The 25,982-nt window shown below is 41.9% G+C and overlaps 1 protein-coding gene across 2 annotated transcripts in view; it reads right to left on the bottom strand.

Moving 5' to 3' along the window:
- HTR7 (5-hydroxytryptamine receptor 7) overlaps nt 1–24,414 on the bottom strand; it is an 80,172-nt gene extending 55,758 nt beyond the window's left edge. For both annotated transcript variants that reach the window (XM_004749674.3, XM_004749673.3), the window contains exon 1: nt 23,171–24,414. In XM_004749674.3, coding sequence (XP_004749731.1) covers nt 23,171–23,715 — 545 coding nt within the window. In that variant the 5' untranslated portion in view covers nt 23,716–24,414. The remainder of the gene's footprint in view (nt 1–23,170) is intronic.
- Between the last annotated feature and the right edge of the window lie 1,568 nt (nt 24,415–25,982).

Genomic DNA, 25,982 nt, shown 5'->3' with positions numbered 1-25,982 from the left:
AAACAATCTACACATTGAATGCAATCCCTATCAAAGTACTACCAGCATTTTTCACAGAGCTAAAACAAAAAATCCTAAAATTTGTATGGAACTACAAAAGACTCCAAATAGCCAAAACAATCTTGAAAAAGAAAAACAAGGAGGCATCATAATTCTGAACTTCAAGTTATATTACAAAGCAGTAGTAGTCAAGATAGAATGGTTCTGGCACAAAAACATATAGGTCAGTGGAACAGAACAGAAAATCCATAAATGGACCCACAACTCTACGGTCAACTAATCTTCAACAAAGCAGGAAAGAATTTCCAATGGATAAAAGATAGTATCGTCAACAAATGGTGTTGAGAAACCTGGACAGCCCCCATGCAAAAGGATGAAATTGGACCACTTTCTTACACCATACACAAAGACAAATTCAAAATGGATGAAAGACCTACATGTAAGACAAGAAACCATCAAAATCCTAAAAATAACCTCTTTGCAAGTTCTTGCTAGACATGTCACTGGAGGAAAGGGGAACAAAAGCAAAAATGAACTATTGGGACTTTACCAATCAAGATAAAAAGCTTCTGCATAGCAAAGGAAACAACAACTAAAAGGCAACCTTCAGAATGGGAGATATTTGCAAACAACATATCTGATAAAGGGTTAGTATCTGAGATCTTAAAGAAGATATCAAAGCCAATATCCCCAAAACACCCCAAAAAACAAATAATGCACTCACGAAATGGGCTAGAAGACATGAATAAACATTTTTCCAAAAGAAGACATCCAGATGGCAAACAGACATGTGAAAAGATGCTCAACATCACTCAGCATCAGGGAAATAAAGATCAAAACTACAATGAGGTATCACCTCATACCTTTCAGAATGGTTAAAATTAACATCACAGGAAACAATAGATGTTGGCAAGGACGGAGAGAAAGGGGAACCCTCTCGCACTGTTGGTGGGAATGCAAACTGGTGCAGTCACTGTGAAAGACAGTACTGACATTCCTCAAAATGTTAAAAATACAACTACCCTCTAACCCAGCAATTGCACTACTAGGTATTTACCCAAAGGACACAAAAATAGCGATTCAAAAGAGCACAAGCACCCCAATGTTTATGCAAGCATTAACAACAATATGGAAAGAACCCAAACATCCACTGACTGATGAATGGGTAAAGAAGATGTAGTATATATGTATACAATACAATACTATTCAACCATAAAAAAAGAATAAAATCTTGCCATTTGCCACAATGTGGATGGAGCTAGAGAGTATAATGCTACAGAAAATAAGTCAGAGAAAGACAAATACCATATGATTTCACTCATATGTGGAATTTAAGAAACAAAACAGAAGCGGGGGTGGAGGGAAAAAGGCAAACCATAAAACAGACTCTTAACTAAGGAGAACAAACTGAGGGTTGCTAGAGGGGAGGTGGATGGGGTGGGGGGATGAGTTAAATGGGTGATGGGGATTAAAGAAGGCACTTGTGATGAACCTTCGATGTTGTCTATAAATGATGAATCACTGAATTCTATTTTTGAAACTAATATTACACTATATGTTAACTAACTGAAATTTAAATAAAAACTTCAAACTACAAAAAAATAAAAATAAAAAGATAACTTTTATGGGTGAGCACGTTCACATAGACAGTGACACAACTGGCCTCCTAACTTTATTCAGGTCTTTGTTCACCAAATGTCATACCGCAGAGAATGTCCCACACCACTCCATCTAAAGCGGCGCAGCTCTGCCTAACGTTTCCATGTTTTATTTGTTGCACAGCACGAATTATTTTCAATTATATTTTTTGTTTTGTTTTGTTTTAATCTATACGTTAACTCTCTCTACTAGATCCAAGGTTCTGTGAGAGCGAGGACTGGTCTGGTTTGTTTGCTCTCTAATTCCCAATGTGTTGAACATTATCTATTCTACAGTAAGTACTAACAGAGATTTGCCAACAATAAATGAATAACATAATTCATATACCACTAAAAAAAGATTTTGGATGGGAGGAAATATCTGCAAATCTTCTATCTGATAAAGAACTTGTATCCAAAATACGCAAGAACCCCTACAACTAATAATAAAATCATAAACAACTCAATTAAAAAGTGGGGAGACTGAATAGACATCTCACCAAATAAAATACCCAATTGGCTAATAAGATGCTCAACGTAATTGATCAGGAGGAAAACACAAATTTAATGACAACAAAATTCCACTACACACCCACTGGAGTGGCTAGAATCAGAAATACTGGGGTGCACATGAAGAAACTGGACTTCTCTACATTGCTTTTGGGAATGTACAACTGCTTTGGAAAATAGTTGGAGAGTTTCTTAGAAAGTTAAACAGGGGCACCTGGGTGGTGCAGTGGGTTAAGCATCTGACTCTTGGTGGCAGCTCAGGTCTTCATTTCAAGATCATGAGATCAAGTTCTGCAACGGGCTCCATGCTCAGTGCAGAGTCGGCTTGAGATTCTCTCTTCCTCTGCCCCTCCCTCTCATGCTCTCTCTCTCTCTCTCTCAAATAAGTCTTTTAAAAAGAAAAGTTACTAGCAGTTCCACTCAGTTATCTGCCCAAGAGAAATAAGAATAATGTCCACACAAAGACTTGTCTACAAATGTTCATAACAGATTTATGACAGCCAAAAAGTAGAAGAGCCTAGATGTTCTTCAACTGGTGAATAGATAAACAAAATGCAGTATAGCCATACAACAGAATGCTCTTCTGCAAGATATACACATACATTTTGGCGGGGGGTGGGGGAGAGATATTGGAAATATTCCAGGACTGGATTGTGGTGAGAAATATACAACTCTATACATTTATTCAAAATCGCGGATCTGAGTACTTACAATGGTGAATTTTATGGTATGTAAATTATATCTCACTAAAGCTGTTAAACAACACACACACACACACACACACACACACACAAATTGATGCAATAAAAACCACTGTGGAAATCTAAGAATTCATTTTTAGCCCTTCCCAGAAAATCTCTCCTACTCCCTTTTCACTAATACTGCCTCTTTATCCACAATGATAGGCAGATATGCCTCAGGCTGGGGACCCAAGGCCAACAGGAATCTGCTAGTTTTGGTGCCCTGTGACTGAACAATGTATCCTATTTCCCATTAATCTCTCCTACATGTTCACGTGGATAACTTAGAGTTACAACCCCAGATTGCCCCATGAGGGCTTAGCCTAGTATGGGGTGTCTACTTCTGGAGTCTACCCATTTCCAACTATCCTCTTGGTTCCCAAGCTCGCTTTTGTCCTGGAACACTGATTTTAGTCCAGCCTTATTCCTCAATGCATAAACTTGAAACAAAAGCCCTAAAGGCCATCTACTACCCTGGGCCAAGAACCTCATTTTGACTGATATCAGCTAGCTTCCCCCTAGTTCTGGGGTGGGATAGAATTCAGGCAGTGGCTCATAATCTGAAGGGTATATCCCAGGGATTCCCATCCTTCTTCAAAAATGAGGACCCCTTTAGGATGTCAAAACATTTTTCAAACCCACACTTAGTAGTAATTGCACTTTTAGTATCAGTTGACTAAAAAAGTACAGAATGACAAAACGCTATGCTAGCTTAAATGCTCTTAAGTAAATTTGCATTTTATTAATCATAATCACATCTACATTTACCGGGAAGGAAAATCTTCTCTATTTTAAAAGGGAGAAATATTAGCTCTAGCTGCTTCTGTATCCTGAGAAAGTGCAGAATTCCCATTGGGGGGTGGGGGGAGTAGAGGTCATTTTTTCCCCTTAGGATGAAGCAGCCCTGAGTCGTGAAAGGGAAGCCAGCCTCTAGACTGATCTGATGAAAGAGATAGAGGCTATTGGGAAATAACTTGGTTTGCATAATAAAATAATAAAGATCTTTCAAGTAGCTCTCAGGCAGCTAACAGGAGTAGTGGTGGCTTTTAGTATTGTTTTTGGTATGGGGGGCAGCAAAGGTGAGGAAGAAACCCAACATATTGAAAGAGGTGTTGAGGGGAAAGGTGTCAATGGGAAGAAGAGCGTAACACAAGGACCTGGAGCAAGGACCTGGATGTTGTCAGAATGCCCCAGCCCACAACATGAGAAATCCCCTATAGGAAATGGGGTTTCTAATCATTTCTTGAGTAATCTCTTTAGAATCATCAGAATCACAAGTGAGCATCACAGATACTGAGGGAAGATCACATCTGAATTAGTGAAGCACACAGATCAGAACACCAGCTTAGGACCCACAGTTCCACTAAGTCTGTCATTTCAAATACCTGTAACACCCTACAGGAAAAGCAGTACTCCACTTACAAAAAACACTCTTGTACATACATTCTTACTTTTTCCATCAAAACATCCTATGAGAAAGGTTTAATCAACCCAACTTTACAATATGGGAAATTGAGGCTCAAAGAGAATAAAATGATGTCTTACATCTGATAAGGAAGTCACCCAATGAGACCCAAAAGCGAGGCGTTTGGATTCCAAATGCAGTGTGTTTTGTACAACATCATGGGTATGGAAAATGAACAGAAAAAATAAAAAGAAGTCAGGGCAACTGAATTCTAAGTAATAACAGACTTCAACAGCCAACAGAGACTGCCTCAGAAGTCAAAGAATTAAGCAGTGCTCTAGACAGATTAGGTGCTCCTGCTAACTTTACTATTTCCCACTCATCAACATTATGAATATTCATTCATTAAATCATTCAACAAGTATTGATTGACTGTTTATCTTGAGCCAGTGCATCGGCAAAAGCCAAATTTCAGTAATTGCAACTTGAATACCATTCAATAATGGTATCGATAAACAGTGTGACAATATCCTTCCCTTGATGGTAAGAACCTGATTCGCTGCCATCGTGGTTTGTGGGTGTTATTAAGCTCATGAAAACCCCGTATTTCCCAAAGAACAAAAAACCGTTTGCCCCAAAAGATGCTAATTACACTCACACACAAACCATCAGCCTATACTGCTTTTAAATGTATAACCAGATAAACACAGAAGTCCATTCCTGGCATTTTTTATTCTGGAGCACCCAAAATAAGGCAAAAGTCATAGCCAACAAGTTGCCCAAGTACAGTTGAGCAATAACCTGGGTCAAAGTGATAACAGAAAGATGTGACTCAGTTAAGTTATTCTACAAGGAAAGGAAATAAAATAAACAACTATCTCAGCTACTAGAGTACTATTCACAGTTCTGTCCTCACTGTGGTGTATGTGTGCATCACTGGATAGGAAGTCAGTCCCATGTGCCTTCCAAGTTCTGGTCTTGTCACTTAGCAGTCAGTGGCTTCAAGCAGGCACTTCTTTTCTCTGTGCTTTGATTTTCTCTTTATAAAATGTGAAGGTTAGACTACATAAGCTTCAGAAGTTCATATCAATTCAAAATCTCAGCAAGAAATAAATTGCACCCTTAAATTAGGATAGTGAAGGAAACTGTGTACAGAGGTATGAGCACGAGGCAAGGGAACGACAAAGGACAGTGGGGCAACAGAACAATCACCACATGCAAAGGGAGGAGGGCAAGAGGCAGTTAAAGGACCCACTAGGAAAGAGTCAGGCTGCAGGGGCCACCTGCAGAGGAACTGTGACTTCCGGTCAAGGGGCAGTCAGTGCAAGTTAATGTTCAGGAAGGGTAGGATCTCTCTTTGATATCCTTCCAGAACCCAACAAGAAGCTGGAGAGTGTATCAGTTTCCCAGGGAAGAAAACAGAGTGGAGAAAAGTAGAGGGAAGACCTAGAGATGTCAATTAGCACAGGTCTCGTCCAGTTTTCACATTCTCTGATTCTGTTCATCTGGTAATTTGTGGAGGATAATTTGACCTCACTTGACCTCTGGCATGTCAAACCTGGAACTCAGGACAATCAGGGATAAGTAGACCCTAGAACACACACCAAGGTCAACACCTATCTTATCACTCACTGTACGGAATATTTCAAGGTGCTGATATCATGCTCCTAGGTTAACCTCCCAGGTCTAGATATATTATTTGATTTTCATCTTTAAAAGAAGACCCATGATCTACCAGGAATAGACCATACTTTCCATTCCTTTCTTTGAGAAACGTGACAGTTAAGACACCAGCCTGGAATCAGATTCTGACCCTGAGTAACCTGATTAAATTCTTTAAGACTTTCCAGGTTTGTAAAATGGGGATAATAGAACCTACCGCACAGAGCTGGTTGGAAAGAGTGCATGAAATGGTCAGCATGTAGCACAAAGTCCTACAGATACCAGGTAACATTTAATCCTTCACTGGGTACTTATTTTAAAAAAATTTCTTAGGAGTTGCTAATGATTTTTACCTAAGTTACCTTTCTCTGCCTTCATTCCAACTCTAAAGGAATCCTTGACACAACTTTCTAGGGTTCCCGAAATGCCAACAATTGATCAGGGATTTTTACTGAAGCTACACATGAAATGAATTTGTTTGGAGATTCATCACCTCAGACAAGATTAAATTAACAGTTTTCAGTGGAAAAATGTTCATTTTGAAAATACAAATCCTACACACTGAAAATCAAATCAAATGTAAATAAAAAAAATCAATCATCACATAATGCCATTGGAAAAATATAATCTAGAAGGAGAAAACTTGGATTCATATCAAAAAGTTTCTTTTGACCAGTGTCTTCTGTCAGTACATAATCCTATTCTCTAAAAACTTGGGGGAGACTTTGCTATTACCTATAGACATACTAAGAAATTATAAGGATGGGTAAGAGACCACCATAACTTTAAAAGACAATGTGGAAATACAAAATGTCAAGAGTAAAATAAACATCAAGTGTTGAATACCCAGGGAAGTGGGGAAGTGGGGAAGAAAGAAGTAAAGAGGCTTCTGGTGAAGCAGAAGCCAATATTCAAAGACACTGCAGTTGAACTACACATATTCATCTGGCCTGTCCACACTTCTGAAGTATATTCTTGGTCCCTGGCCCTGGGATAGTCCTTAGGTCAGCAAACCCTACCAGTCCTCCAGACACTGCTTCTGCTTTTGAAGTATCCAAGGTCTCCTGGGGAGGCAGACTCATAAAGAGCCATCCAGAGAACATGATGGACACTGAACTGTAATATGAACAAATCAATATGGGAACATAAATTCAGGGAAAGAGGAGGATCAAGTCACTAATGGCTTGCTATCAGTTAGCTTCTGCTGTGTAACAAAGTACACTAAAACCTTGAGATTTAAACACCAGCTATATATTCAGTTTGCTGCTCTGTGGGTCAGCTGCACTGTTCTGGTCTAGGTTGGTTCAGTTCATCTCAGGTGGTTTTCTTATGTCTGTGGTCAGGCGAGAGATCTGCTGGTGCCTGAGTAGCTTATGAAAACCTCATTTGCCTGAGTGGGCACTGGGAAATAGGAGGACTAAGTCATGAGTCTCTCATCACCCGGTCTAGGCTTCTTCATGTGGAAGTAGTCACAGTGCCCCCCAAATTAACAAAGGCTGGCAAATACCAATGCATAGACTCTTTTCAAGTCTCTGTCTGCATCATGTTTGCTAAAGTCCCATTAGGCAAAGCAAGGTAAAAGGCCAAGCCTAGAGTCAGCATGGGAAGGGCTGTAAAGTCACACATGGAAGGCATGTATATATAGGAATAGGAAGAATTTGAGGCCATTTTTATAATCTATCACAAGGTTGCACACAAGTGACATTTGAGGGGAATGTAACAGCCTCCTAGGAATTTAGCAGAATAGGAGCTATTCCTTGGAAGAAGAATCAAGACAGGAACCAACATGTAAGTGTCAACATGTCTCTGACTCACCCAGGATAGAGCAAGGAGAGATTCTGAAGGGAATCTTTATCATGGGATTTTCCATTTTGTGCAGGGGTATTTGAAATATCTGTAGCTGTAGTGGATCCCATTATATGATTTCTAGCATCTCATCTTGCCTCTGGGGCTCGGAAGCTAACCCAATAAGGCTGGCAGGGTTGTTCATGTAATGCACATAACAGGTAAAAATCCTGTTATACTGGCCACCCTTACAAAGAGACCTTAAAGACAGAACATCTTGACAATGAAATCCACAGTGACTTCATAAACCATGGGAAGCAGAGCTGTGGCATCAGAGTCAGAAAAACAAATGCCCTGGCAACTATGATGACGTCCCCACTCAGGGAGAAAGGAAACAAGGCCCACCAAAGCAGAACTGGATCATAAATGGTATGGCTTCTATGTCCCTCATTTCCCCTGCCTACTTGTTCCAAACCCAAGATCCAATTAAATAGTCAAGATTTGCTTGCTTCATTCATTCACTTATTCATTTACTTATCCATCAAATATTTATTGGGCACCTTCCACATGCCAAGAGAAGCTGGGAACAAACAGAGATGAGTAAGTGCCCCTGTCCCCAAGGACTCTCAACGTTTGCTAGGGTGGCAGAAGAAATAGAAACAAGTACATTTCAGCATGATGATAATTGAGAAGGAATCTCAAGTGCTAAGGGAAAGCCTGGAAGGAGAACCCAATCCAGACCAAGGGTCAGGGACAGCTTCCTGGAGACCAAAATATGTTAGCTGAATGCTAAAGAATGTTTAGGCAATAGGCAGGAAAGTGGAGGGCATTCCAGACAGAGGAAACAATAGGTACTAGGACACAGGAGGAAGGATATGGTATAATCGGGAAAAATGGAAACAGCCCCTATACTTTCTGACACACAGGAAGCCCACAGAGAAAGGGCACAAGCAGGAGACAGCTAGGATGTCATCTGACAAGGGACGATGCCCCACAAGCTCTCCGCTCCCCAATATCTAGAACATTGTATCAGGTACCAGTTAGTCACCCTTCCTGACAAACTGAGCAGAACCCATCATGAAGGAACTCAAGTCCCTGACTTGCCTCAAGCAGTGTCTATACTGAATCATGGAATAGACTTTGGCCCCTATTTTTAGCATCACTGGATAGTTAGGGTGATTTGGGGGCAGGATGCGATTCCCTGAAGCCTCATCAAGACCCCATACAGACTTTTTCTGCAGGCAAACTTGATTTACTTCTTCTCTTCAGGATGAAAGAAGACAGGAGAGTGAAGAAGGACACCAGGGAGTCCTCCCATTCAAACAGCTCTAATTCAAGAATGCTGCCTTGATTGGCTGGCAGAACTCAAGGCCACAGTGCAGCTCAGAGTTGAACAATATTAACAACAGTAATAATAACATGGGCATTTTATAAGAGACAAGCCCTTGACTAAATTCCTCTTGGATATAATCTCATTTATTCCTCATATTAACTCTGTGGAGATATTTCTATCATAATGAGCCATGAAACTTAGAGATAAAGCATGATGACTTATGTCAGGTCACAGGAGTCACAGAGACAGAATTTGTGTCCTCTCCCATCTCTGCTGTTTCCTAACCGAGGCTCCCCTATTTGACACCCAATTTTATCAGATAACGTTTATTCATTCAGGGATCTTTCTGCATCCCACCTGGTGTACTGAGCCTGCAGAGGATGAATCAGACATGTCTTGAGCCTAAAGTTCTTCTGCCCTTGTAGGATATTCCTGAATTCAATCATCCATTAATTTAATCAATATGATTAAGCACCTACTGTGTGCCAGGAACTCTGTAAGTGCTAGGAAATAGAAGTGAAAAATGAAGTCAAATTTCTTATCTATTGTAATGGGATTCAAGACATGTACCTAAGTAAATATCATCAGGGTACCATGCCACAGGGGCCGGAAGCTCACATTCCTGACTCCCAGCTAAGTAGTTATCAGCAAAACTTCTCGAAAGAGCTGTTTCTAGTCACCATCTCCACTTCTTTCCTCTTGTCTCTCTCATCTCGCTCCATCTGGGCTTCTGATTCACTGCTCCACTGAAGCTGCTCTTCTCAAGACAACTAGAGCTCAAGGTCACCAAGCTGACTGGTTGCTTTTCTAGCCTTCTCTTACAATACCATTTCACAGAGTTGATAGTCTGTCTTTGTCAAAACACGTTTCCCTTGATTTCCTTGACAGCACATTCTCTAGGTGTTCCTCATGTTTCACTGACCATCCCTTTTTGAACTTTGCTAGCTTGTCCTCTCCACTTAACCTCTAAATATTTTATCTCCTTAAGGATTGGTATCCAGGCCCCTTTTCCTATCTATTCTTTCCCACCCTATGGCTTTAAATATCATTTATACTGGCACCCAAATGTGTATCTCTAGTCCTGACTTCTCTCGGGAACTCTAGACACTTAAATCCAAATGTCCACGGACACCAAACTCAACATTCAAAATAGAAACTCATGATTTTTACTACCAGTCCTACTACTTTCTCATTCAGTAAACAGCATCACCATCTGCTGGGTAGCTTGAGCCAAAAGTATGTCCTCCTTTATTCTTCTCTGTCCCTCACTCCCCACATCCAACCTTCAGTGCTGCTGATGCACCTCCAAGGCATATCTTGATCCCTTCACTTCCCTCCATCTTCACTATTCCATTATTTCTTATCTTGATGACCAAAGAAGCCTTTGGGTTGGTCTCCTGGCTCTGCCATGTTATTTATATCTCAGTGTATATGTCACCACCTCAGAAGGGGCTTCCATGATTACCCACTCTAATTAATTCATTGCTCTGTTTTAATTCTCCAAATGGTACATATTACCAATGAATGTACAAAAGTATATCTGTTTCCAGCCCATTTATTCTCACTAGAATGTAAGATTCAAGAAAGTGAAGAGCTTATTTTTGCCTTGTTTAGGATACTGAGGAGTTACTAATGAAAATGGAGTAACCAGTAAAGGCTGAAAAAATGAAAAGATGAATTCCTAGGACTCCTGTAATAAGAAAAGATCATTTTGATACGTGAAGAAGTTGCTAATAAAGGTCTATCACTTTTGTGATCCAGGAAGGAAGCCAGAGGGGCAGGACCTGCAGCAGCCCCAAAACTATCAGGGATGGAACCACAAGGCAATCCATTTGTCAAAACGGAAGAATGGACAAAGACTTTTATTGAGACTATCAGAGACTTTTTCACACCAAACACACAGAATATGTATTTCCCAAAATACATTTCTGAAATATTCAGGCAGCTGGACCAGATTGATTATAGCTAAACTGGAGCATGCCACTGAAGTCTCCCAGGTTGAAGCATTACGACTGATAGGTGCCTGTAAGTGGATAGTTCTGGCAGATGTTTGGGATGAATGAGCCATTTAGAAAGAAGAAAGCCATCCAGCTGCCATTCTTTGAGAGTAGAAAATTCTATCAGAAGGCCCAGAAATACCAAATGCTCGGGAATTTGAGTCAGAACAGAGCCCATGATGACAGTGAGAATTCAAACTGGGTAAATGAGCAAAACCAAGGCTCCCCATATAGATGCACCATGAGGACTCCCCCCCAAGGCCCACAGCTGCTCCGCCCACAGATGCTGGTGTCCAGCGTCTCACTACAATGCCGGAAGACTGAGCACATGGGTCGGACCCACAAGCCATCACTGTGCAGCAGTCCTTAGCAAAAACTCAGGCACAGAAAGGCTGTTCAAAAACAGACCACAGAGTACCTGAGTTTTTATTGATGGAAGCACTCAAACAACCCAATTGTTTGCAACCAGAAGCTAAATGACTCATAATCTCCTCCAGAGAGGTCATAGCACACAGGGATTGACTGCAGAGCAATATGGATAAGCTAGTTTTTTAAAGGTCCAAATTTTCTGATATGTGAATAAATCAACTTAATGGATGCTCAACCAGATAACTTCTTGAAGACGTGGGTGTGTCTTTGTCCACCTTTGTATCATCACAGTACTTCAATATCTAGGAGACAAGAAACAAGGGTTTGTCTATTAAAGAAATCTCAGCTCCGTCGTCTCCTCTAACTTGCTCATGCATCCTCTCTCTCTCTCCTCACTGCCTCTCTTCCTCTCCCTCTTCATTCTCTCTTTCTACACACACACACAGCCTCTCTACTAGGGCCTGGTGCTCAAGAGTCCTTAAACCGGTGGAGAAGTGGATCATACTATTCCATAATGACTTACCCTAACCCTAACCCAAAAGCTAACAGATGGACAAGAGTGGAGGTGCCCTGGACCAACAATGGAGGAGAGGCTGCCAAAACACATCTGGCTCTTAGGATATTAGGTAAGAGACTATGGACTTCTGCTAACATAATTACTATCATAGTCACATCATCTCTGTCCTCTCTGAAAGGCGGAAGAAAATATCTAGTGTGGAACGTGGTTCACAAATGATGTTCACCAAGTCAAAACCCCTCTGGATCTCAAAACACCTGAAGTCAGACATTTCCCCGGCCAAATGTGACTCCACTACTTTCTTCCTAAACACCCTTGGGCAAGTTATTTAAGCTCTAACAGGCTCCCTTTGCTCATCACACAGGTGGCTATGATGAGAGTGCCCACAGAGTGGTTGTGGAGATAAAGTGAGATGAATTACATAAAGCCCTTGGCAATAGGCCTGGCACAAAATATGCACTCAACAAATGACATTGCAAATGCCATTTACTGTGCTCCCCTACTTGGCTCTCACCTTCATGCCTGACACCTGTGCCTCTCCTTTTGGGATGTGTGAGCTTGGTCAAAAATATGTTTCTTCACCGAAAGAAAAAGCCTCTGGGATTTTCATTCAGTTTTGCCTGCATTTTCCCCCTGTTCCATGGCACAACAGTGATGATAACAAAGATCCAATCCCTGTCTCTAAACTGCTAAGCTTTTAATATCCCTGGGCCTTTAAAGTCAGTGTTCTGCCTATGTATGGAGAGCAGAAAGTGACTCAGCAGCCTACTATGCCTATGGATAGATGGGACAAGCCCTTGGGGCTATCCCACTGCCTCCATGCTGTTTCTGTTCCATCAATCCTCAAATGCTAATTTGGTTTAATTCAAGGATACGTCTATGTTGTCTCCAGAAAGAATGTTGTACAGAAAGCTGGAAAATAAGAAGTCAGGGCTAGACCTTTGGGAATCTGAGGGACCCACCGTCCTTCCTCAAATCAACCTACAACGATTAGCTAAACACCTACTATGTGCCAAGTACTACGCTGGGGATGGGGATATAGTCTCTGACAAGACAGACTCCTGCCATGAAGAATATATGGAAGATTCCATGCAGAATGTACAGGACCTGCTATGCAGAATATATGGATGACTGAGCCAACAAATCATGCATTCATTACAATTAATTTCACAAACTGTCAATTACACATTGCAGTGAGTGTTACTAAGAAAAAATGCAGTGAGTTTTAAGACTCCTTAAGGTGGTCTGGAGATTCTAGGATTGCTTGCATAAGACAGTAATATCTAATCAAGGACCTGTCTAGAGAGTGATAAGAATTAGCCAACCAAAGAGGTTGAAAGGGGGAGAGGGCAATAAAAAGACTTGTGAAAGCCCACAACATCAAAAATGTCAAGGAACTAAAAAAAAAAGAGTAAGGTTTCCAGAATACTGGGGGCTTGGAGGAGATGGGGAGAAGATAGATAGACAGACTGACCAACAGACCAACAGAGGACTGAATTGAATTGAACTGAACTGAATCGAATCGAATCGAAGTGAAGCAAAGCGAATTGAAACTTCGGCAAAAGTTGGCAAACTCCAGCAGGGTCAAATCTGGCCTGCTGATTTTTGTCTAGTACCCCCCAGCTAAGAATGTTTTTTTATGTGTTAAAATAGTTTAACAAATAAAAAGAATATTTAATGAGATGTAAAAATGACATGAAATTCAAACTGCAGTATTCATAAATGAAGTTTTACGGAACACAGCCACTCCCATATATCCACATAATGCCCATGGCTGCTTTCAAGCTACAGTGGCAAGTAGTCACAACAGAGACCACATGGCACACAAGCCTAAAGTATACACTAAAATACTTACCTAGCTCTTTACAGAAAAAGGTTTGCCAACACCCAATCTAGTGAGGTAGGCAGAGGTCAGATTATATAATCTTTTAGGTCACAATGAACATTTAGGATCTCATCCCAAGAAATGGGGAACTCATTAACTCATTCAAGAAGCAAGAGAACAGCATAATCTAGCACACTGGACTAACCCGGGAGCTTCCAAAGTTCGGATGCATGAGTCCTAGTCCCAAAGGCTATCTATGCATTAGTTGGCCTTGTGTGTGGCCTGGGTGTGGACTGTGGAATTTTTTTAAGATTCCTAGGTGATTCTAATGCGCAGATAAGTTTAGGAACTATGAATAAAATCACATTTGCACTTTTAAAAGAACATCGGAACTCCATCAGGTTACACATTAAAATCACCTGGAGGGTATTTTCAAACAAACTGATGCCCAGGCCCAACCAGGTTAATTAAATCAGGATCTCTCTAGAGCTGAGCTCCAAGACGGGCATTAAGAAAGGCAACCTGCAGCATCTGTCACAAGGGGAAAAGTCTGACAGACTTGGGCTTTTCCTGTGCTATTCCCTTACCCGGGATGCCTTCTGGCTCCCTCTCTGTACGTTTGCTCAAAGACTGATTCACTGCCTCCAGACTCTTGGCATCTCTGTTCCCCTTGCCTGGAAACTCTCCTGCCTTTCCATCACCAGTCTAATTCAACATTTCATCTGAGACCTTGATCAGGATTTTACTCCATCATGGTCATACCCAAACTCCTATTTTCTTTAAATACATACACATTAATACATGACACTTGAACCAGCTTTGAACCCAGGTTTTACTCATACAAACTGTGTCTTTGGACAAGTCACTTTCTCCCTCCAGTTCCTCCCACACGGAGTGAGATAATAATGCCCACCCCACAATGTTGTCGGAAGGATCAAAGGAGATTTCTGTGGGTGGAAAGTGGTCTGTGAACAATAAAGCACTGAACACCGATTAGCTGCCAGCATTTCTACACAGCCAGCTAACTCATAAGAAGGAACAAAAGTAGTTTGTGGAAAGTGTCACTCACAAAAGTGCAAAAGATCTCTTTATTCTCCTCCCTCTCGCCTTCCCATAGCAAAGCTGGAGGAGGATTCTAGCAAGCCTTAAAGTATACCTACCAGCTGCAAATTAATTTAGTGATGAGTGAGGATGACTTCTTCAAAGAGAAAGGCGATCCAGAGAAGCCAGAAGGCTCCCTGCACTGCTGATCACAGTGGAATGAAAGCCAAGAGCACAGCTCAGATCATCGAAGAGAATGAGTCACAGCACCTGGCGAAGAGGCAAGACTTCAGCCAGACGCCAGTCAGAGCTAAGGAGCACGGCTCTTGCAAATAACTCAGATGAGTTCCTGTAACTGTTAACAACCCCAAGATGACCCCTGCCCTCATGCATGAAGCTAAAAATGAATGGTGGCGGACGGCACTGAAACAGTAAGTGTACCTGGTCAGACTGACCATCCATCTGATGTGAATCCTCACAGGATGTCATCAGATAAAGACTTCCGTCCTTTTGATGATAAAACAAAATGCAGAAGCAGGAAAGTGTCTAAAATATACATGGATGCTTTGGCGGTAATTTAAAAAGGGAACATTCTTGTAATTATCACTACAGTCAAGAGATAAAACATGACAGCACTTTAGAAGCAAGCCCAGAGGTAATCACTCTCCTTGTTCTCATGATCTGTATCTCTTCCCTTTTCTTTCTAAAATTTCCACTTACCTAAGTCTCTAAACAAATTTGTTTGTTTCAGACTTCTATGAATGGAATCACACTGTATGTGTTCTTTGGGATTCTGCTTCTTCTGCCCAGCATTACGTTTGTGACCCCAAAGTATTTATGTGAAATGACATGACATCTGAAATTTGATTTAAAATACTGTGAAGATGGAGGAGTCACAATGTTGAATAAATGGGCCATAAACTGATCACTATTGAACCTAGGCAATGGATACATTAGGTTCTTCATACTATACTCCTGACTTTTAGATATGTTTCAAACTTTTTGGAACAAAAAATTGTTTAAATTACTCTGAGATTCATTTTGACCACAGTTTCTTCATTTTTATTGTTGTATAGCAGTAGTTCTCTAGGAAAGGTCCCCAAACCAGGAGTGTCAGAATCATCTGGGAATCTGAAATGCAAATTATTTGGCTCCACCCCACACTTACTGAATCAGAAACTTGGGGTGGGACCCAGCAATCTGTGTTTTAATATGCTCTCCAGATAGTCCTGATACATGTTCAAATTAGATAACCACTATTGAATAGTACTCTATTATCCAAATATACCACAATTATGTATTCATTCTACTACTGATGCACTGTGTATTATTTCAAGTTTTAGGATTCCAACTCTGTGGATATTATAAATATTCTTTTTTTTTTTAAAGATCTTATTTTATTTATTTGTCAGAGAGAGAGAGAGCACAAGCAGGGGGAGCGGCAGGCAGAGGAAGAAAGAGAAGCAGGCTCCCAGCTGAGCAGGGAGTCCTGATGTGGGGCTCGATCCTAGGACCCTGGGATCATGACCTGAGCGGAAGGCAGAGGTTTAACTGACTGAGCCACCCAGGTGTCCCCATATTATAAATATTCTTATACAAGACTTCTGGTGACAAGAGTCTCTCTGATACAGACCTAATGGTAAGATAACAAAATCATAGGTTGAATTATCTTCAACAGTACACAATAATGCCAAACTATTTTCAGAGAGATTCACCAATTCACAACCCTATTGGTAAAGTATGAAAGTACCCTTTGCTCTACATTCTTGTTAATACTTCGTATTTTTCAGATATTTTAATTGTTTCCATTCTAGAGCATTATGCACTATCAGGCTTTCCAACTTGAGATCAAAAAAATATACACTAGGGAATAGATATATTAGGGGATAGAACTCTAGACATGAAATCATAGTTTTGCAAATATGTTAGTTGATGGGTTTGCATGAAATGGGCCTGATTTCAGAAAGAATCTGGAATGATGGAGAAACTGCGAAGGTCATTGGGATTATATACTTTGGAAAGCAAGAGGGAATGTGGTATAAAATGTTATTAAGAAGTGAAGCAAGGACAAATCAGGGACCTTACAGATGTGCTAAACACTTTCAATTTTATTCCAAGTGAAATGAAAAGCCAATGAAAGGTTTTCAGAAGAGTAATTTACATAATTATACTTCTGTATTTGTATATATTTAAAATATTTCAGGCGCACATCCACTTGTAGCTATGATGAGGATGCATGATGCTTCAGACCAATGCTTCTGCTGAAACAACGAAAAAAGCTGGACAAAGCACAGAGAGGCACACACACACACACACCTGCTTGGAGCCATCAGAGTTACTGAGAGGACAAAATAATCCTGGAGAAGAGAGAACCACAGAGAGGTAAGCCAAAATTCTGCCGCCACTCTTTCCCTTGGGACATTGGCCATAACTAGGTGAGGGGAAGGGGCAGAGGATCCAGGCAAAGAGCCTCCGCAGAACTACTTATGAAGAGGCAACAATACCAGAAGAAATTTTGGCAGTCTCTTGAAGATAGAAAGACAGAAATTAAAGACTTAAGAGGCCAAGATCCCAGTAAGAAGCAGAAAACTAAGCCCAACGCTTGGCTGGTACTCCCCTTAAGACGTTGGTTGACTTCTGAAGTTTTGCAGGGCAGGGGACTGAGAGGTCCAGGAGAAAGCTCCCAAAAGGCTTTCAGTAGGAGTTTTAGCAGTCTTACAGTGCTGAGGAGAGAACAGTTACAGTACTGAACAAGCCAGCAGGAGAAGACATTGAGAATAGCTCATGCTCTTAGCTGAAATCCCACGAAAAGCTACACCCCGGGAGGAGGCATTGGCCAGCAGCAGACAGAGCCCTATCAAAATTAAAACATCACCTATAGTTAAGCACAACCCCTAAGTGGATTACAATAATAAGTCCACCAATATGCCTGCCTAGAAGCTATTTTCTCTTGAGAAAAATAACATCATCTACAACATCTATAATTTTGCATACAAAATGTTGAGCATATAGTCAAATGTACTAGGCATGCCAAGATGTAGACCCAAAACCCAGAGGAAAACAAACAGATCACACACAAAGAAACCACTAGTGATTCAGATATTGAAATTTGTATAAAAAGAGCCTAGGTATACTCAAGAATATAATATCAAGAAGGAGAAATTACATGCATAAGACAGAGAATTCAAATCAATGAAAAGGAACAAATCAGGAAAAAAAGGATCAATTGGAACTTCTAGGAGTGTGAAATTAATAATCAATAGATAAGGCTGAACAACAGATTAGACATAGCAGAAGAGAGGATTAATAAATTGGAAGGCAGGTAAAAAATTTTTCAAAACTGAATCACCGCATAAAATGGAAAATAAAAAGTGTAAGAGACGTGTGACAGAGTAAAAGTTCTAAATTATATAAATTTGAGACACAGAAGTAAGAAAGAATGGGACAGTAAAATTATTTAAAGAGATAACAGCAAACTGATCAGAGACATCAATGCACAAATACAAAAATTAAGAATCCCAGCAAGGTTGACAGCAAATAGACAGTAAAAAATAATCAATAACGCCACACCTGGGGACATCTTAGAAAAACTGATAAAAACCAAAGACAAAGAGAAAATCTTAAAAGCAACCAGAAGAAAAAAAAACACACATTATCTTCAACAGCATAATAATAATGTTGGTGAATGGCTGATTTTTCTCCAGAAATGACAGAAACATGAAGACAATGGAAGAATGTTTTAGAGTGCTGAAAATCCCTCAAACATAGAATTACATACTCAGAGAAAATGTCATTCAAAAATGATGGCAAAATTGGGACGCCTGGGTGGCTCAGTTGGTTGGACGACTGCCTTCGGCTCAGGTCATGATCCTGGAGTCCCAGGATCGAGTCCCGCATCGGACTCCCAGCTCCATGGGGAGTCTGCTTCTCTCTCTGACCTTCTCCTCGTTCATGCTCTCTCTCACTGTCTCTCTCTCAAGTAAATAAATAAAATCTTAAAAAATAAATAAATAAATAAATAAAATCTTTAAAAAAAATGATGGCAAAATTAAGACAGTTTCAGATAAACACAAACTGACAGTAATTGTTACTAACAAACACTCACTTTAAAAAAAAATGTTAAAGAAAGTTTAACTGGGCAGAAGAAAATAATCCCAGATGAAAACATGGTAATGTAGAAAAAAAAAAAGGAGCAATAAAAAGATAAACATGGGGGAAATAAGAATGAATACTGACTGTCTAAAGTAACAAAAATAATATGATAGATTTTCTTTTTTTTTAAGTTTTATTTATTTATTTGACAGAGATCACAAGTAGGCAGAAAGGCAAGCAGAGATGGGGGGAGCAGGCTCCCTGCTGAGCAGAGAGCCCAATGCATGCAGGGCTTGATCCCAGAACCCTGGGATCATGACCTGAGCCAAAGGCAGAGGCTTTAACCCACTGAGCCACCCAGGCACCTCTCGATTTTCTAAATATGTAGATTAAAATGCATGACAACAGTAACAGAAAGGATGTACGGGGGTAAACAGAATTAAAATACAATAAGGAACCTTACTATACAGTATTGTACTAAATAAATAAATAAACAAAACAAAATAAAATACCGACAGACTATAAACTATGGGTCAATCACAGAAATATTATATTGAGCAAAAGAAGCCAGAATTAAGAGTACATACTATACTGTTACATTTATATGATGTTCTAACCAAGTGAAACTAATTCATGATGCAAAAAGTCAGGATAAGTTATCCTTGGAGTATCAGAAACTAGAAAGGGGCAGAAGGGGACCTCTGGGAGGTTGGTAATATTCAATTTCTTGATCTAGTGGCAGATTACATCAAAGTGTTTGCTTTATGGAAATTGATCAAACTCTATACTTAGGATTGTTTGTTTTCTATATGTATTTCCAAAAGACATTAAAAATATATTTCAGACTAACAGAAAGTTATACAAAAAATAACAAGACTGTATCAACCATCAAAATTAGAAACAAAACATTACTGGTATAGTTGGTATGTGTGTTACTCCCTCATTATAACTGCCGCCCCCAGAGATAACCACTCCCATGAGTGAGGCGTTCATCATTCCTCTGCACTCTTATTCCCTTTACTCCTTGGACTCAACTAAACAATGTATAGAGCTCTTTTATATGTTTTAAACTACATATAAAATATAACTTGATCTCTATTTTTATTTTTTTAAGACTTATTTATTTAGAGAGAGAGGGAGAGAGCAAGTGGGGAAAGGGACAAAGGGGAAGAATCTCAAGCAGACTCCCTGCTGAGCACAGAGCCCACCTGGGGTTCAAAGATCTCAGGACCCTGAGATCATGACCAAGCCAAAATCAAGAGCCAGACACTGAACCGATTGAGCCACCAAGGTGCCCCAGTTTCTATTTTTAAAAGATCATTCTGAAAGGGGCACAAGGCAACTTTCTAAAATTATAAAAAATATGCTATATCCTGATAGGAATATTGCTTACATGGGTACAAACATTTGTCAAACACAACAAGCTATGCATTTAATATCTGTGCATTTTGCTGTAGATAAATGTTATCTCACTTAAAACAAAAATTTTTAAGAGACCATTCTAGCTACTTCATTGCCAGAAAAGAAACCAACAAGGCCAGTTCAAATACTCCAGTAGACCTGATAGTGCCAAACTCATCTATCCAAGGAGGAAGGACATAAAGACAGCTTGTGGGCACAGTTCTTTGAGCGGTTTAACTGGGAAGTGGAGCAGTAACTGGAGAAGTAAGGCCAAAGGAAAATAAAAGATCAAGCTTCACCCAGTTGAGAGGAAACACTGAAGACAAAGAAGAGAAGTAGGATCAAGGACGGAGCAAAATCCTTGAGATAAGAGGGGATGGGATATGAAGCGCAGGTGGTTTGGTCTTTCCCAGGACACAATGTCTTTTCGCCCTCTAACTGGGCAGAAATAAAAAGGGAACAGATGTAAGAAAAATGTAAAGAAAAGATGTAAGAAAGAGTGTTTGGTAGTGGAAAGATAACGAAGCTCCCACAATACTCAAAAGCAGGAATACTATTATTTACCCTTGATTATACTTCACCTTGTACTCAAGAGGGGATGAATAAGTGAAGATTAAAATGTTTCATATTTTCTTAGTACATTTGTATGTCATTGGTCATAGTCTACAATGGGACTGAAAAAAACAGTCTCTTCAGAAATAATTCACCTTAGATATCAAAAGCATTTTCCTTTTTCTCATTTTTATTTTTGTGTGTTCTTGGAAGAAAAGCAATCTGCATCTTCCAGTGTTATCAGCTCTTCATTTTATCAGAAAAAAAAAAATAAAACCTATGTTCATCCTCCAAAATAATTTTGAAGCAGAATTCACCAATGGAACAATTCTCATAGGAAATAAAGAGAGAGAGTCTATACCCCTATATTACCACAATTTGTAACAATCGTAAGGATATACTGGATAAAGAAACTGGAAGCTCTTGCCAAGAAGGATTAACCTCTGTCATGGAAACATTCCTGCTGCTTGTTGGTAAGTCACATGTATACCCTGAGTGACAAGCCTTTAGCTCATATACAGGAATCTCAGGGTGGTCCCAAGCCAAACCTGAATGCACCCAGCAGGACAGAAGCACCTCCTGTGTTAGGAGATGAGTCAGTATACTGTCCTGTTTACATATCACTAATCAATTACGAAAGGAAGAAAAATTATAAATGCATTTCTTGCACCATAAATTGGCATGTGTTGTACTACACCAAGTTCCATTTAAAAGGACTCCATTCATGCAAGAAGTGCCGATTTGGTTGGCTTAGCAGTTCAATTTTTATGCTTACAATTCATTTATATACTCACTATGTATATTGAGTGCACGTTCATATTTCCTGTTGCCACAGCCAGACTGTGAGTGCATATGTTTTTGTCATTCTTCACTACAGTAATTCAGAACTTCAGCTGTCAAGTTTGGAGCTAATATTCTCGTATATGCCATTCGTGCACTACTCTTAAAAATAATTCCTTGTTTGCTCTCAGAGGCTCCAACCTGACATGATATATGAAATGGCAGGATCAATTCTTTAAAAATAACCTAGATCTTTATATGCAGCTACAATATATTTTTTTTCTTGAAAATATCCCCTTTCCTATCATTCCCTTTATTCAGTAATTATAAACCCTGGTCAAGCAGTAAAATAGGACAACATGTTAAACATCAACAAACCACAAAGAGCAGTGTTTACAGGGAGGAAAAGGAAGAAAATCTCAGCTTCCTGCTACACTATCCTTTGAGGCACTGTCATTTTAAGTGTGGAAGCATCAATTATTTCTTCTATGCTGAAGGATTTATACATTTAAAGGTTCCATAGGTCCACAAAGAAAATAAGCAATCGTTTCTCTGTATCATTAAACACAACAGGATACCAGTCCTGTGCGGGTTTTAAAACACCAGCAGAATTACGTGGGTGAACACTAAGGTTTAATATTTCACTTTCAAGAGAAACAGAGTTATTAGGTGGCCAAAGGACATCGGGACCATCCTTCAAGTTGTCAGTTGCACTGTGTTTCGGGGACCAAAGACTAGCTCCATTGCAGCATCTTGTAGTCCTAGAATCTGAAGAAACCTCAGGGTCTCCTAGCCCAATCTGTCACCCAAGAATTTTACCGAAATTTTCCCCTCAATATCTCTGACAGATGGTCAGCCTCTGTTGCAATTACTCCACTGGAGAGTTCGTAAGAGAAGATTCTCAAGGGATGTGATGCAAGACTAGAACCAACCATTCAGACAGGGAGTAAGGCTCCAGTCAGCAAGGCTGCAGGATACAGACAGCGTTGCCAAACGCTAAAATCAGACTCCCAGGAGAATGAGATTTGAAATCAGCAATGATAGGGGTTCAGATATGTAGAACCCCAATTCTGGAACCCTCCTCAGTCCCCTCACTGGCCTGGGGAGGAGCTCCCACAATCTGGAAGCAAGGAGCCTTTTCAACGACTGATTTCTTAAAGTAAGAAATGACACTTTCAGACTCACAGCAAGGGTTTATCAAGCTCAGAAAGGATCAGATCTTTTCCTTCTAAAAACCAAGCCCAGGGACCCCCTGCTGGAACTGCTAATGTTTAAAATCTTAAACTTTGGTCTTAAAACCCTTACTAAAACATTTCGGGCTCTTCTTTTCAAGGTGCATATAGGCTCTGCTCTAACTGAAGTTGCTCGGTTGGTGTAGGGTTGATGTGTGGGGGTTGATGTTTTCGGCGCAGCCCTTCATCCCGCCTAGGAGTCTGGCTTATCCTCCCAAGAAAGGCGGGCGCTAGCGGTGGAGCGGTCAGCACATCCCCAGCCGGACCCAGGACGGGGCGGCCCGGCCCTTACCTGTCGATGCTGATCACGCATAAGGTCATGATCGAGGCCGTGCAGCACATGACGTCCATGGCGATGAAGACGTTGCAGAAGAAGTGGCCAAAGATCCACTTGCCCCCGATGAGGTCGGTGACGCTGACGAAGGGCATGACCGCCACGGCCACCGAGAGGTCGGCCAGCGCCAGGGACACGATCAGGTAGTTGGAGGGCTGGCGGAGCTTCTTGACGAAGCACACCGAGATCACCACCAGGCAGTTGCCTGCGATCGTCAGCAGCGTGATGAGCGTCAGGATGGAGCCGATCACAACTTTCTCGGCTCTGCCATAGTTGATCTGCTCCCCGCAGCCGGAGGCATTGTCCGGCGGCGCGTCCCAGGTGGGCACCGGGCTGGCCGTCACCTCTGGGACCCCGCGCAGCAGGTGCGGCGCCCAGGAGCCCGAGACCGGGCCGGCGCCGTCGGGGCTCAGGTCCGGCAGCCCGCGCCCCACCTCCGGCAGGAGCAAAGAGCGGAGGTGCCCGTAGAGGTCCGGGCGGCCGCTGCTGTTAACGTCCATCATCGTGCCGCTGTGCGCTGCTGCCCATGGAGCCGGCGCCCCCGCCACGCGCTCCGGCCTCCGGCCCGGGGGCTTCACCTCGCCGGTTCCGCTCCGCCCGGCCCAGCCATGGGACCCGCGCCGGCCGCTGGGGGGCGCCTCGGCTCGGCCCCGCGGCCCCGCACGTCCCGGGGCCCCAGCCGCTGCGGACCACGCGGGAGCACGACCGCGCCGAGACTCCCCGCGGGAGGCGCCCCCGACACAGACGGACGCCCGCGACGCGCGGCTCACGGGCCCGCGGGCGCCGCTCGGCTGGCCGCCCCGCAGCCCGCAGCCGCCGCGCGCCTCGGCCGAGCGCGCCCGGCAGGCAGCGGCAGAAGTTGCGGAGTGCGCCCCGCCCCTCGCGCCCGCCGCCGCCGCTCCCCTGCGGCAGCGGCGCCGCGTCCCCGCTGCCGCCGCCGCCGCTGCCCGCGCCCCTCCGGCTCCCGGGACGGGCTTCCCCGGCTGGGCCGGGCCGCCGCCTCTCCCGCACCTCCCCGCCGGGTGGGGGGCGGTGCTCCCCGCGCCTCTCGGGATCCGGAGCCGGTTTGCTCCCAGATCCCTCTGTGCGGCTGGAGGCGCAGACCCCCTCCGACAGACTCGAGCCTCCTCACAGAATGAACGACACTTGGATGGGGGAGGACAAGGGGACCGGCGGACGCTCGGACTCACTGCAAAATGAAGAACCTCAAGAGGATTTTTTTTTTTTTCTTAATTAAAAAACCTTTTCGAGCACCACACCAAGCAACAAATAGATACTTCCGTTTCCCATTTTGACCACTTCTGGGAGAAAGCGAAGATGGAAAAGGAGAAGCAGCCGACTGGGGTGGGGGTGGGAGCTCAGAAGAAAGCAGGGAGAGGGTGGGCTGCCTTCAAGAGGAGCTGGGGGCTCTGGGGAAGAGCCCACCACGGGGCTTAAACCCATTGTGACTAACCCTCCAGCGTCTAGAAACAGGCCTTTCGGGCTCTGCAAATAGATCCGGGGAGCTTTTCTATTCCGACTTCGAAGCCTAATATACTGAAATAAGGGTTAATTTTTCCCATGGTATTCTGGAAATCTTGCCCATAAGCGAAGAAATGACCGGTTATGGTGTTCTGCAAAAGAACCCTGGAGGTGTATGTTGACTTAGTGCCTATTGCCTAAAACCCCCTTGATATTCAAAGCCTGTCAGAGTGGCTGATTTTTACTATTTGACACTTACTTCACTCCATTTTGTATAAAGGTTTTATTGTAAACCAGCAGTGATTTCTTTAAAGACTCTAAAAATAATCAAATCTGTTTTCTTTTCTAGATGGCCCTAGCAGATTATAAATAGGAAGAAAGGGAACACAAACCTCAAAATGTATTGATCTGAGAGCTGAATAATACTCACATTCTACAAGGTGGGTATTAGCCCTATTTTTCCAGATAAGGAAACACAGTTGCTACTGCATTCAGCTGGAAAGGCACAGTTAGGTTTCAAACCGAGGTTTATGTGATTAGTATGTCCATATTCTTCTCTCTACACTTAAAAACAGAATATTTTTAAGTAAAAAAAAAAAAAAATACCCACATGGTGGGCTAATGGTCACTATTTATGACCATTTCAAGGTCTCTCTCACTGAGATAAGCAGATCAATACATTGAGTCAGAGGAAGAGTGAAAGCTACATAGGCCACAAAGCAATATCATTTAGTAGTTAAGAATATGGATGAGGAAATGTCTTCAATCTTACTTATGTTAGTATTAAACATAATTTCAGACAAAAGAAAACTAGTTTGGTGCTGGAAGGCATCGAAGAAACCATTTGTTTACCTTTCAAGACAGGGGAACAGAGGTTGAGAGACCGTTAATGACTGAACCAAGATCTTATACGACTACACTGAAATGGTTTAATTCTCTGGTTTTGAGTTTAGAATTGTCTCAAGGACTCTTGAAAATTCTCTAAGGTGGTAATTTCACAAGCTACGTTTGACTTTTCTTATTTTAACTCTTTAATCATTTTAACTTATCTTTTTTTTTTAATTAAGATTATTTATTTATTTATTTATTTGACAGACAGAGATCACAAGTAGGCAGAGAGGCAGGCAGAGAGAGAGGAGGAAGCAGGCTCCCCGCTGAGCAGAGAGTCTGATGCGGGGCTCGATCCCTAGACCCTGAGATCATGACCTGAGCTGAAGGCAGAGGCTTTAACCCACTGAGCCACCCAGGTGCCCCTCATTTTAACTTATCTTGACTTTCCTCTTTTTCCCCCTGAGTAATCAGGCCAACT

The sequence above is a fragment of the Mustela putorius genome, unplaced genomic scaffold (genome assembly GCF_011764305.1).
Source record: "Mustela putorius furo isolate JIRA1106 unplaced genomic scaffold, ASM1176430v1.1 tig00003909_pilon_pilon_pilon, whole genome shotgun sequence".
NCBI lineage: Eukaryota > Metazoa > Chordata > Mammalia > Carnivora > Mustelidae > Mustela > Mustela putorius.
Note: the sequence above shows the minus strand (reverse complement) of the source record. Positions and strands in the feature narration are given on the sequence as shown.